Here is a 14,261-nt window from a genome sequence, read left to right on the forward strand (position 1 = left end):
ATAAGACAAAACTTTACAAGAAACTTTTCAGGAGGATATAGGAACTTGGTTAAAGTCAACAATTCCTCAATACTGATTTTAAAAAGCACTAGCAAGTTATTTCACTTATAAAATGAGGTTTTCCCCATTTTGTGTGGAACAATCTGCCATTGGATCTAGTAATTTGTTAGTCAATCGGTTAATTTGATCAGAAACTCCTGGATGATATTTCCTCTAATGTGATCTGTGGAAGCAGACAGAAAGCTCTGATTCTTTCACAAAGCTTTTCCATCTTTCTTTAATAAATAATGACAGTGAAGAATCCACAGTTTGTGTACACTTCAAGTCCAATTTAAATAAGCGGTAAGATCTAGATTTGTTTTTATTGTATCCTTATATGTGAACGCTGGAATTGAAATAGGACGCACTTGTTTTTTTTTAACGGTCACACAGATGTGTAAATAAAGCCCAAAGTGCAATATCTGCAATTATAGATAAGCATGTAATATTAAACAGAGCATTAAAGAAGATCAGTGTGATTTAACTGGACCGTTTTGTGTTTTCAGCCTCTGTAAATCAGAGGAAAAAAGCGAATCTGTGCTTTGCATGACATGCGGAAACCACATGCGAAGCAGCAGATGTAGTGCAGGTCCCAGAGCAGCTGACCACAACAGCAGCTTAGACACTTTCTGTCTTTACCTTCTGCTGGAGTCTCAAACTATATCATTCATACAAAGTTCATACTACTTCTCCACATACGGCTTGGATTTGTTTTCTTTTTTATAAATCAGTGGAAAAAAAAACTTGCCAGATTTGATCAATGTTTACATTTTTATACATAATTTATAGATATTTCTACCTTCTTTCATGGTTCAATTACAAATAAAACACAATGCACATCGTCTGAGTGACCCATCCGAGATCAGCTTGCAGCATTTTTACTGCTGTTCACACCCAGTTCGGTCCTTTCACCTTCTTTCCAAATGTTTTTAAGCCCAACGGAGTGCACTGCTTCTCCTGCAATTGTTTCCAACTGAACAATAAGTGCAAGAAAAGAGTAAAATAAAAAAACCCACAGCAGATCTGAGGGGATAAAAGCTGTACGGATGCATGTAATCGGTTTGTTTTGGAGGATTTAGTGTCCGGTGCAAAGTGGAGGCTGTTAAAAGGAAACACAAAAAAAGCAGAAACACTTGCAGCATGTCCACAGTGATTTCAATGTTCCGTCTCATTATTGTCGAGAGGAGAAGCTGCACATAAATTACCTCTATATAAGCTGCACAACACTGACATCTGTCTTTTATGCCTGACAGAGTCTAGCTGCTCTAAAAATTTTAAAGCTTTAAAATGCTGAAGGAGGACGAAGAAAAGCGAAGGAAAAAAGAAAACATTAAAAATGTCTCTTTTTTTCTGCATAACCAGAAGAAACTTGTTTGGTTCATCAAATCAAGGTTCCTCCGACAGAACAGATGTGTTTTTTACCACCATCTTGTCCTAATAGTTATTACCTCATTGTGTTTCTTTGCTTAAATAGAAGCAATTTCCTTGTTCCTTAAACCAATTCTAAACTCTAAAATTTGTTCCCACAAGTCCCCATATGATCCGCAGTAAAACTTTTAATCTTTAAATGCCACATTTTCTAAACGTTTTTAGTTTCAAAGCTGCAGATCAGGTTTGATTTATTTGATCTAAACCTGTCAGTCGTATCTGTAATAACAGAAACTCTCCAGCCTGGTGTCTGAATGTGGGATGTTTTTTCAGTGCGGCGAACAAACAGGACCATGTTTACGGAGTCTGACCTGCCCAGCTGGGGGTCTCCATGTACAGGTGAAGCCGGTCGGCCTGGAGCGGGGTCACGCGACTCGCTGCTGCTGCCAAAGGTGCTGAAGAACCTGCAAAACAGAAAAGGGGAAACGAAATCAATAATAAGTCCAAGTAAATAAAACACCTACAAAGTTGTTCTCACAAATCCTAAAAGTTTTTATTTCTGTTAGTTTGGTTAATTCTGCCTTAAAATCTGAAATGAATCTAGAATCTGTTCTGTCTGGATTAAGTACTTTGTCTTTTGCATGAATTTAGAATCAGTGAGGACATCAGCCTGTGGTTCTGCTCAGGTGTTCAGGAAGACCAGGTTGATTTGCAAATAAACAAATAATTCATTTTCTTTTCTAAAAACGAAAAAAAAGAAAATGCAATAACAACATTCCTTTAGTGATGGGTCTGCAGCTAAAAAAAACATCAGCACAATATAGGGCTAACATGCTGATTATTTTTTGATTAATAATTGGATAGCAAAAGCATTTCATACATTTTTGTTTTTTGTAAAATTTGAACCAGGTGAAGCTAAAATTACGACTTGATGAGTTTTGGGGAAAACAGATTTACAGATAAAGAAGGTTTTTAATCCTTAACGCAAAATTTATACATTTTCTTGTACGGATTCGGCTTAACTCTGAGTAGGTTGTTCTATCAGCAAATGGCATTTTTTTTAGTGTGTATTCTCCAGATTAATCAATTAAAATAATTTGTTGACAATTACTTCAATAATTGATTAAACCGATCAATTGTTTCAGATTGTGAATATTAAATCCCTAAATGCAATGCTACTTTACAAGCTATTGACTGGTGTCTGCAAAGCAGCCAATCCAGAAGCAGCATTCATTTTTCTTGACACTGATTGGCTGAACCCCAAAGACCAAAGAAGAATGTTAGCTTCTGCGGTTGAGCCAAGATGGTTTCCATGATGCGTATCAACGCCTCTTCAGGTATATCTGGAGTTTGAACTATTATAATATACAATTATGCACACTTTTGAGGTGGGCAAGAATTAATGGGTGATTGTGGGAAATTATTAAATTGCAAATTGAGAAGTAAAAAATTTGGTTTGGAGTCTAACTGAAAACAAAAACATTTCTTGACTTCTTGGGTTTTAGAATTGTTTGCTGCTCCTGATTATTTACAGTAAATATTTAGACATTTTTCTGCAGTAACACTGCCTTTCACATTTAATCCTGCAACTTGCTCATGCCATGAATACAGTCTCTGTGTTTTTTGTTTTTCATAAAAAAAGCATCAATTGCAGCAGAAGGGTTAGAAGAAAACCCAAGTTAAAGACAGGAGGAAAGTATTGTTGCAGAGCCTGTTATCTGTGATTTGAACCACAGGAAACTTGATTTTATTTGACGAACCTAACAGCCTCCGTGTTACTGCGCTGCAGCAGATCCAAGGTGGGAGAAAAGCCGATGAGGGTTTGTTGTCTTTAGGGAGTTCTCACATCCACTTTTCCCCAGAGAGCCTCGTTGTTTATCCCAGTACTTACTGCTGCGTTACTTAAGCTCAGCTGACGTGTTTCTCTGAATTTAGAGATCTCAACTGCTATTATTTAATTTCCAACACATTTAAAGTGCTTTTCCTGCCTTTAAGTAAGAGCATTTGTAACTGGAGTAACTCAGTCTGAAAGTGCATTGAATCAGCCGCGTTTGTGCATTACTATCCGGCCGCAGCGCCCTTATAGGAGGAGCATATATCCAAGTGTTGCTGCATGTTTTTGCCTCCGTTTGTGACTGTTCCCATAAAGCCGGAGCTTTTCTGCTGACTGGTGGATCTTCGCAGGCCTCAGGTTGGCTGTTGCCCAGCAGCCCAGCCGGTGAACCGCAGAGAGAGCACATTGATTTCATCCCAGCAGAAATCCCTGCTCCGGTTCCCGCCTCGCTACTCCGCCCAGCACCTGATTAAGCATTCGCAGGGAGCCATGCCAACACAATTTGTCATTTATCAAAAGTAATTAAAAGCAATTTCTTTTCTCTTGTTGATTGGGAATTGACTAATTGTTGAGTCGGTGAAAACGGGGGAATAAAAAACAGAGAAGGATGAATTTTACATAAACTCAGAGGAAAACATAAATGCTGTAAAACGAGGGCCAGACATCTGGCTCTGTGATTTTCCTCTACATGATTATGACTACAAACCAAAACAGTAGTTGAGCGCATTCTGATATACAACCCATAGGTGGTAAATAATATATTAGAAACAGCATATTGACTGGCTGACTTAAAAGGGTCTTTTCACTTCAAGTTGTGTGAACACCAGAGTGGGAGGAAAATACAAACACTGGTTGGTTACTTGTTAGGAGAAAATGAAAAAAAAAAAAAGCGTCTCGCCAAAAGAGATATTTGAGCCAGTGAACATCAGAGAGTTGGAGCGATAGAAGCGACGGTACAGAGGAGGGAGGAGGACAAGCCGAAGCCATCCTGCAGCCGGGGTTACACCCGGTCTGTCCAATGAAACCAAGCAATACCATCTCAACATTATCAGTAACAACCTCTGAATGCACCATTACCTTCTATGAGGGCAGAATGAAATGTCAGAATTGATTCGAGAGGGGAGGGTTGAGATAAAAGCGGGCCAACTGCGGTGGACATTTTGTTTCAGCGGCCCTTTATTTGGCATCCCTGGATCATTAGCAGACGGAGAAGAGGGAACTGGAGGAACATGAAGGAGGCGTGGGCGGCCGTCCTCTCTCACCAACACAGAGAACACGAACGCAACATGAAGAGGAGAAGGAATCAGCTGAATCTCACATGATGCAGTCGGTATCTTCACCTGAGCGGACCAAGGATTTATTCGATTCTTTGTCAACAAATTGAGTCGCTGCTTCAATGAGGCATCATGAATAACCCCTCTAAAGGCTGCAGACGGACACGCTGCGCCATCACTGCCAGGGAGGGCAGAAATAATTGGGCTATAGTGAAAGAAGCCGGCACTCACGTCTCAGCCGAGACAGTTCAGAATACCTAATTGAACCTCTTATTCTTCTGCCTTTTGTTTACATTCTCATTCATCATAAAAAAAACTCACTTATGCTCTCTAACGTGTATGGTTATTAATGTTCTAATTATGATTTTCCCCTCCAATCTTTTGCCTTGCAATTTGGGTGATGTATGTTTGAACAACACAGCGAGTCCCGCTGGAAATAAATGCAGTAGCACACCTTCTCCAGGGAGCCCTCTGATGGAGAGGGAAAGCTCGTCACCGTTTGTCTATACGCTGGGATTTATGCCGGCTCACTGAGCTCCCACCATTATCTCTGTTCGACGTGGATTTTCAAGCACAGCAAAACCGTCTCCCTCCTAAAAACACCACAAGTCAGCGACGTTTGTCAAGTCAAAAGTCCTCACTTGCCAAACCAGCGTTAAAAATCAAAAAATAAAACAATTTATAACAGCTCAGCTAACTGCACAAGCAATGATTTAGCTAAATGGATCAGTAAATTATTGTAGATTCAAAAAATAAAAAGTTTGGTGGGTTTTCTTAATTAGAATAAATTAACAGTTTACAAACTTTATAGTGAAGAACTGGATTTGAATCATTTACAAATCTATACTCGGTTTGACTGGTGACCACAGTTGCAACATTTGTTACATTTTCAGCTGGTTTGGTTAATTTTTTCTCTGCTCCAAGTCAAATAACAAAACCCTTTGAGCAACCTGTTCCCCTCCTCGCCTGTGGGGGTGCTGCACCACAAACCACTGAAGACGACACTGAGCCAAACTTCCTTCTGCATGAAATGTAAAAAAAATGATTTTAGCGGTTGTAGGATTTCTCTTTTGTGCTGCTGCTGCTAGCATGTTTGTTTTGGTTGTATTTACCCAGAATGCCCTGTGTTGTAGTCCACTTCCTGCTTTTGGAGCGGTCTTCGGTCTGCTTGGGGTTCACATATGCATTCAAACCGAACCAGAATTCACTTCAACTGAACCGAAGCGGAGTTTTGTAGGGGGACCAGAGTTTGGATTTTTGGTCCACATCAGTGTTTAATTCACATTCACACCTCGCCAAACAAACCAGGCTTTCTAGGTCTGGAGTTGGATTAAAGGGACTCAGCCACACGGTTTCGACCAATCTGCATATCAGTGTATAAAAGTGCGAATGTGTGAATGTGGCTCTAATGTAAAACACTTTGGGTTGTCACAATGACTGCTATGTCCAGTCCATTCATCATTTAACATTGATTTCAAAGGAGTACTACTTCCACTGTCAGATTTTTACTCTTATAAAATGACTTTACCCCTTTGTTATAAGTGAAATAATCTATCAGTGTACCTAGCACATTTTTTAACATTATTTATTTAAGAGACCTAGCACCTTTTTAACATCATTATTTAGGAACTATTGACCTAAAACAAGCTCCAGTATCTTGCTGAAAAGTTACTGTTGTCTTATTTCAAGTATACTAAGATATTTACACAAGAAACCAAACAAAAATACTTGGTTAGATTATTTATTTGCGCAGTGATTTCAATATTGAGACTCTGTAGCACCACCTAGCTGCTACTTTCCATCCTAGCAGCAGGAGCGTACTTCGTTTGGCAAGAAGATATTTTGAATTTTAGCTTACTAATTAATAACAGGTGGATTTTTATTGTAATTTGGTGGAGCAGATATGATATATTTTTGTTTCTGGACATGTATTTGAGTAGATTTTGAGCCAGGTGTGCTTCCTTTCCCCCACCACAGTAGGTGTGATTAGCTAAGGAGAAGGAGATGATATCAGCGAGAGGCTTGAGCAGTTCCTGCAGAGCGGGTGAGAGGGTCCTGTACTGCCTGGAGCAGAAAACCTTCTTCAAGGCTCTTCCTCTGAGCACTTTTAAAAGAGCACAAATTAGGTGTGAGGAACGCCTGCGTCGACGCACAAAGAGAAGAAGTGGAAGGAAACGAATGAAAAAGATCCTCCAAAAGGGGGGCAGGACCCCACATGACAGCGGAGAAACGGACGGCTGGAAATAAGCTCTCACTTTCAAACGTTTACGGCAGCTCAAATATCTGATGATACCTCTCATAGCTTTTAATCTTTAATGTGAAAAATTAATCATCCCATTCATTATTTTAATAGCTGTCATTTTTCTCTCCCCAAAGTGATGATTTATAACCATTAAGCCCTGTGTAGGCCTGTGTGAGAGGGATTTATCGTAATGTTTGCACCAGGTAGCCTCCAACCATATTTCATTACTCTGACAAGCCATTAAAATGCCCTGGTGATTAAACAACAGCTCTGAGGTCAGTGTGTAAAGCTGTTTCTTTACCCATGCTGGAGCGCGGCGGCGCAGGCAGGGACCGCTAGCCTAACAAAGCCCTCTTCCTGCCCCGGCTCCCTCAAGACTGGCAATCCCAGTTATAGATCTGTATCTGGGCCTGTGTGGGAGCGCGGCGGGGCCAGAGGAGAGGAACGCACACGCACCGAGGCGACGATGAAATAAAGTTAAGAATGGGGCTATTACGGCTGTTTTCCTTTGTGGTTTGAGACTGTGATAACTGCACTTAGAGGAAAAACTCCACACTAAGATCCTCTCATGTCCATCCATCTGCAGAGCGCTCCGTTTTCCTGCCAGGAGTGGTTTCCCATGATGCTTTGCTCTGCTCACTTCTCACACCCCTCCTCTGGTTGTTGGTTTCCAACAGATCCCAACATAAAGACGATTATCTGCAGCAGCGTTCCTCTCCAGGGTTCGTCAAGTTTCTTGGAAATAGTAATTAGTAAATAATTACAGATTACTTCCCCAAGAAAGTATTCAATCAATCAATCAATCAATCAATCAAGTTTATTTGTAAAGCACAATTCAACAACAAGGCAGTTAAAAGTGCTTTACATCATAAAAATACAAAATAAGAACTCACAGAGAACAGTTGAAGAATTACACACAGAAGTATTGATGGTTGTTGTGACTTCCTGCTCTGATTAATGGATTACTGATGCATTATGGGTATAAAAAGTGCATGACTGTGTCTTGTGATCAAGTCCAAACTCATTTGGTTCTGATCTTCACCCCTGGGTTGTTCTGCTTCTATGACTCAGAGTCTTCCAGCACCTTCTGGTGCAGCTTTGTCCGTTTGTTCTGGTCGATGTTTGTAAGGCCACACTGTGGACGAGGTTCCACATTCATAATTAATACGCCGTTATTTGCACAAGCAGCACACAGCTCATCCACAGACTGAGGATTTACTGTTGTTTGGGAAGTATTAGCACAGTGTGGCACAAAGCAAAGACAACGTCCCTTAAGAAAGTCCAACCATGTTACACTGCAAGAACCAAAATCTTACCAAGTATTTTTGGTTTATTTTCCAGTATTTTAGTTCACTTGAAATCAGGCAGAACTAACCTGTAAATAACTTTTGTGCTTGCTTTGAGTCAATAATATTTTAATATCAATGGAAAAGCTCCACTTACAAGTTATTTCAGATATTACATGGGAAAAAATCTGCCTGTGGAACTAGATCTTCATCAATATAAGGGAATTATTGACTTAAATCCAGATGAAAAGTTAATTGTAAGTTAGTTTGTTGTCTTTCAAGTATACTAAAATATTAGCACAAGAATCTAGACAAGGGGTCTCAAACTCCAGTCCTCGAGGGCCGCAGTCCTGCAACTTTTAGATGAGCCTCTGCTGCAGCACCTGAACAGAATAATTAGGTCATTAGCAAGGCTGGAAGAACTGATCTACACGAGGAGGTAATTAAGCCATTTCATTCCAGTGTTTCATACCTGTGGCACATCTAAAAACTGGAGGACAGCAACTGGAGGACTGGAGTTTGAGACCCCTGATCTAGACAAACATTCTTGGTTATGTTTTGTGTATTTGCAGTGGAGAGTGCAGATCTGCAGGACTTTTATGTCATTTTCAACCTAAACCTACATCTTCCTGGTTTGTTTCTGTAAAAACAACGTTAAAGGGATGAGCAGTTAAGATGCAGGAAGCGCTGAAGCCGCAGTGGAGCTGAGGAAGCTTCAGTCCTTCATATATGTTCATGTCTAATGTCCAGAGCCCAATGAGCTGGATTGATCACTGATGCCACATCTGACAGTGACTGACAGCGGCTGTAATTGCTATGTTTGCTTTGGGAGAAGAGCAAACAACCGTGCTGGGACTGTGTGTTTGTAACAGGCTGGCGTTTCTCAATTACCTTGAAATCCAACTCTGGATATTGCATTATTGCACACAATGGCCGCCGCGCTCTGCCTGAATGCCTGAGTGCTGTTAGCTACTTGACTAATGGATGGGATCAGTTCTCTTCATGACATGATGGTGTCATGACAAAGCAAACACCTGCTCTCGTTTCAGAGTGCCATTCAAGCGCGAACACTCGTAACTGATATCCAACCCTCAATTCAGCACTTTTTCCCCCATAATTTAAGTTAATTATCTAATTATGCGATAGCTCAACTTTATTCGGTCGCACGATGGCTTCTTTGTTCAACACAAAGTCGTTTGGCACAAATACAACGGTGGCAGCACAATGCGACTCGCTGAAAAAAGCAACACAAGCAGAAATTTTGCTGAAATTATTCATAGTTAAGAATTTGAATCAGCAAGAAAACTGGATTATTTTACCACTCATCTAAGGATGAGTAATGTTTTGTTTAAACTTTTGTTCTGGTTTAGTTTGACAATTCATTTAAACAAAGACCTGAACGGTATGATAATAGTGGAGAAGATGTTGGACATTTAGCTTCAGCAGTGTTTAAATATTAACTTTAAACTGTAAGGCAGGAACGATTAAAGGTGAGATAAATAAGCTAATATTCTAGCTCTTACAGGAAACCTTTAACTATTTAAAGGCATTTCAAGGATTTAGAGACATCACTGCTGCAAAAACAGTTGGGAAAAAGAAACTTTGTTGAAAATAACCTGAAGTGCAAACATCTTTTCATTCCTGTTAATCTGCTGTGATTCTAGAAGCTGCTCCCTGCAGATGGTAAAGCTCTTAACATTTCTCAAAAGGTTTCAGTTCCTTACATCACATCATTTGTGTTTTTATCAGGTGTTTCTTTACAATCTAGCACCATTTTTTTTGAGCTGACAGTTTCTAACCTTCCTTCCTGTTTATTCTAATTACTCCAACACTTCAGTGTTAGTTCAAGTCTTTTTCCTCGTCTCCTATCCTCCATATCTTCCTTAAGCCACTTCTACTGGAGAGTTGTATCCGTTTAAAAGGAAAGGTTTTTGTTCCCACTGTAACCCTGCACTTTAAGCAATCTGCTTTTTTCTAATTGGGATTTTAATAGCTCCTATACGGCTGCAGCTAACGATTATTTTAGTCATTACAATGAGATTAAAAAAGGGCAGATCCTTAATCTTATTTTATATAATAAATGAAAAAATGCAAACAAACAAATAATTCAATTTCTTTTTTAACTTTATTGCCTAAAATGCAATGTTTTAGTCAACACTTGATCATTTGTAGCAAAGCATCTGAAGCTAAAGAATTACTTCTAAACTCCACCAGTTCAAAACAGAGTAGGACTGACCTCTGATTATTGATTATTTTTAATTAATAATTGGAAAGCAAAATGTGGAAGAAAGTTAGGGCCACTAAAAAAATTTATATTGACATTTTTCTCAGAAATCTGGCTCTTATATTTTGAGATGAAAAGTTTAAGTTCTGAGAAAAAAAAGTCAGGATATTTTTCAGCAAATGGTTTATATAAACTATTACGAATTTAGAAGAAGTTTTTTTCAATAATTGATTAATCCGATTATTTGTTTCAACCCTAATCTACAGTTTGTGTCTGTATTTCTTCAGATTTTCAGCTGGTTGCAGTTTGAGTCGACATATTTCAGTCGCATTCTTTCAGATTTCATGCATTTCTGACCATTTCATGAACCCAACAGGCTCCTGTAGAGAACACAACATTATACCATCATAAAATAAATAAAACAGTTACATTATTAAACTGCTTGTCAGCTTACAGAAGGAGTGTGCTGCTTTAAAATGCAGTCATGGCTGTAAGCACTTCCAAAAGTTACTTGAGGACACAGGAAAAGTAAAGAACTTATGAAGGGTTAAAGCATATTAAACAGCAGAAATGTATATAGACAGATAGATGGGATTGCAGCCTGTGTTGTTAACATTTACAGCTCCTGTTCCCGAGGGAGAGGAGTGATCATCAGTGAAATCACCCTCATAGATTTGAAAGCCAGAACTAAAAATTGGAACATATACTACAGGCAATGATTTCTGCCGTTTTATTCCTCCTGAAACCTGGATGTGGTGTGAACCAATGTTGGAACATCCCGTTTCTGCTCGCTACCGCAGTTTAACACTTGTGACAGAGTCGGAGCAGAAGCTGCAGACGGGGGAAAATTAGCATTCTAATGCGTCTACCATCTCGTGTTTGTTGTGTCCCTGATGAGAAGGAAAAAAAACAGCGCTAATTTGTAATAGATATCAAAATTCCCAGCATTAAAAACTTAATTACAGAAAATACAACAGTGATAAACGGCTTATAAGCCGTTTCTGCAGACGACTGTCGTTTTCTGCCAACCAGAAAAAGGGGATATTTAGTATCCAGATGTACTTATGAATGCATGAGGAGGAGGAGGGAGGAAGATGCTTGTAATTCAGATTTTTTTTTTTTTCCCCGCAACTTAGCAAATTTTCATCTATCAGCAAAGCACATTAAATCCCAGCTGGTCAGACTCTAGACTCCTGATGCTCTGCTTTAGACATGAAACAAACGACTGGTGAAATGAAAGCGCTTCTCAGAGCAGACTCCAATTAAAAATACATGTTTGAATGAATCTTGGTGGGGTTGACAACTTTTAGCAGATTCTTCTTGAACTTTTAATGTCCCGAGCCCCGACTTCAAAAGGGAAATTAAATATTAAGGCTATTATCTAAGCTGTTCCTAATATTATTCAAGCGTAGGTTATTTATAAAGTACAGTAATAACAAAGTTATATAAGCCGTTTTCTCCTTTTTTAGCCGGCATGGGGATCTGATGGTAGCTGGTTTCTGGTTTTGCAACCTAAAACGAGTAACCTAATTTATATATTTGCTGCAGTAAACCCAACGAGATCTGCTAGATTTATTACAGCAGTCCGAGCCGGAAATGTAAATATATTTATGATTTATGACTGCAGGGAAATAGATCATGTTTAATACAGTGGATGTAAGGAGTAGCTCAATTTTTGGCAGCGACTCGTGCATACTCAACATAATTTGTGCATTTGTAGAGAAAAAAACAACAACAAACAAACAGTAAATTATTATTTTCTCTGATTGCAAAGAATCCCAGTAAATCTGGCCCACCTAATGTGGATCACCAGTGTTTACCCAGCAGCAAGACGGTAAATACTCTGGCTGACATTTGAGCGAGGTTAGTGTGCTCAGAGAGCAAAACGGAAGTGGAGGCTCAGATGAATTTGTCTGACAAATGCTCCTGGAGTATGTGTTGTCGAATGTGCTTCGGCACGGCCCTGGACTGGGATTTGAGTGCGACTGAAGCCAAGCAAAGCATGCCAGATCACTAATTGCACAATTTAAAACCAAAGTCTCTGGCAGCTTGTCGTTTGAAATGGAGAGAAGAGCCACTGCTTAATCACTGAGCTCAACACAGATCTGCAAGGCTCTCCACCAAGGAGCCCCAGAGGCACATGGCTGAAGTTCAGTGTCAACAGCCAAAGCAAAGAAAGACGTGATTGGCTTGTTTCTGCCGCAGCTGTAATAGAGAAGGTTTTATGAAGAGTTTCGGGCCCGTGATTGGGCTGCTGAATGACTTCAAATGTTGCTGCATTGGCAGAGAGTTGGCTTCCATTTAATTGTTCATACGAGCAAGCAACTGTTGCTCACAGTTGGTGGTGAGCTGCAGTTTGTCGGGTGAAATGGATCTCTCTCAGAAGTGCTGTGGCGCTATTAAGCCATTAAAAATTACATCCATTTGGCTCCCAGTAAATTAATCTAAACCTACAGACTTTTCAGCCCCCGCCTCACCCATGCAATCCAAGAAAATCCATCTGCATTCTGCAGGATTTGAAATTACGCCCACTTCAGGTCATTCAGTTTAGGAAAATATAACAAGAGGGAGAATTGTTTCTGCGGCACACCGATTAGTAAAAAGCAGCAGTGAGGGAGAGGAGCAGGCTGATTTGTGGAACAGCAGGAGAAATTTCAAATTCAACATTCATGTATACAACTATTCCCATCATGGCTCCCAGGAAGCTTCTGGTTTGCATCAAACAGCTCATAAAGATGCAAAAGATAAATGACTTGATCATCATTTATTCATACATTCACCATCATTTAGTCTCAGTTACTTCATCTCATGTAAACCTAACTAGACTGGTGTGACTCCGGAATTAACAGGATGTCTCGGAGAAACAGCTGAAGCTTTATGGAAAATATTCAGCATCTTTGTCATGCACTTTCGTCTCCGATGTGCCGAAATAAATTTGGAGCCGCTTTAAATTGGAAAAAATGATCAGCCCCTGAGAAACTTTCCAGGCAGATTTCCATCTCCAGTTGGTGTTCTGCATCCATTTATTAAAATCCAGACCATTAAACCAAATGAAAGCACAAGCTTGGATAGACAACCGGATCAACCAATCAGGCTTTGATTTGTAGCCAGCAGCGTTTTCTGCTTTTATGGCTGACGATTTGCATAGAGAAGTCCAGTGAATCTTCAGTTACTCTGGAAACGCCAACAGGTCCAGAACCAACCATTATAGTCAACTCCTGAATAAAATGACATTAAAAGGAAACATTCAGACACCTGCTGCTCTTTCAATTGTTGATTCATCTTTTTCAGTAAAACAACTGGAAACATGTTGATCTCTTAGATTTTCTACTGCAGAAAACTGACCAACATACAATAGGTCATCTGAAAGCAACTAGGGCAACATTGCCTCCATGTGCACAACCAACAGCTACCATGTTGATATTAGCGTCTATTTTGCAATGAATTGATACGTATTTTTTTGAACATGGAGAACGTCTGCATAGAGACACCACAAGGTTCTGAGTTCACTTTCTAAAGTCTTTGGTTATGTTTACACAGCAAGTATTGATGTGTAAGTCAAATTTTTCCCATTAGTAGTATGAACAACTATGGATTAGTTGTTCATACTACTAATTCAATTTGACCGCAGTCGCATTGCTGTGGGAACACTTTGCAAAAATTGCAGAAGAAGAACATAGATGTGACACACCAGTGATTTATTTACTAAGTAATAATGGACACCACCATTTATAGATCAAGTTTAAAGTTGTTGAGCAACGGTCGCCAACAGTATTGTCACAAGATCAAAACAAGACAAAAGAAACTAAGAAAAGAGAAAGCACAGCTAACAGAAATGGCATTTAGTGGAGAAATGGCTGCAGCTTCTGTAAAGAAGTCTGTTTGGATGTGGAGTCAGAACCAGGAGTTATTTAAAAATGTCAACTTTCAGTCGTGGATTTACTGAGTCTGGCTTCTTCTAGTTCAGATTTAGGATGCATGCCTCAAGCCAATG

The 14,261-nt window shown here is 39.6% G+C and overlaps 1 protein-coding gene across 9 annotated transcripts in view; it reads right to left on the reverse strand.

Moving 5' to 3' along the window:
- The window catches only part of LOC102237105 (RNA binding fox-1 homolog 3), a 538,118-nt gene that overhangs the window by 244,883 nt on the left and 278,974 nt on the right, over positions 1-14,261 (reverse strand). For all 9 annotated transcript variants that reach the window (XM_005803185.2, XM_023348371.1, XM_005803183.2 and 6 more), the window contains one exon: positions 1,779-1,871. In XM_005803185.2, coding sequence (XP_005803242.1) covers positions 1,779-1,800 — 22 coding nt within the window. In that variant the 5' untranslated portion in view covers positions 1,801-1,871. The remainder of the gene's footprint in view (positions 1-1,778; positions 1,872-14,261) is intronic.

This window comes from Xiphophorus maculatus, chromosome 16, assembly GCF_002775205.1.
Source record: "Xiphophorus maculatus strain JP 163 A chromosome 16, X_maculatus-5.0-male, whole genome shotgun sequence".
NCBI lineage: Eukaryota > Metazoa > Chordata > Actinopteri > Cyprinodontiformes > Poeciliidae > Xiphophorus > Xiphophorus maculatus.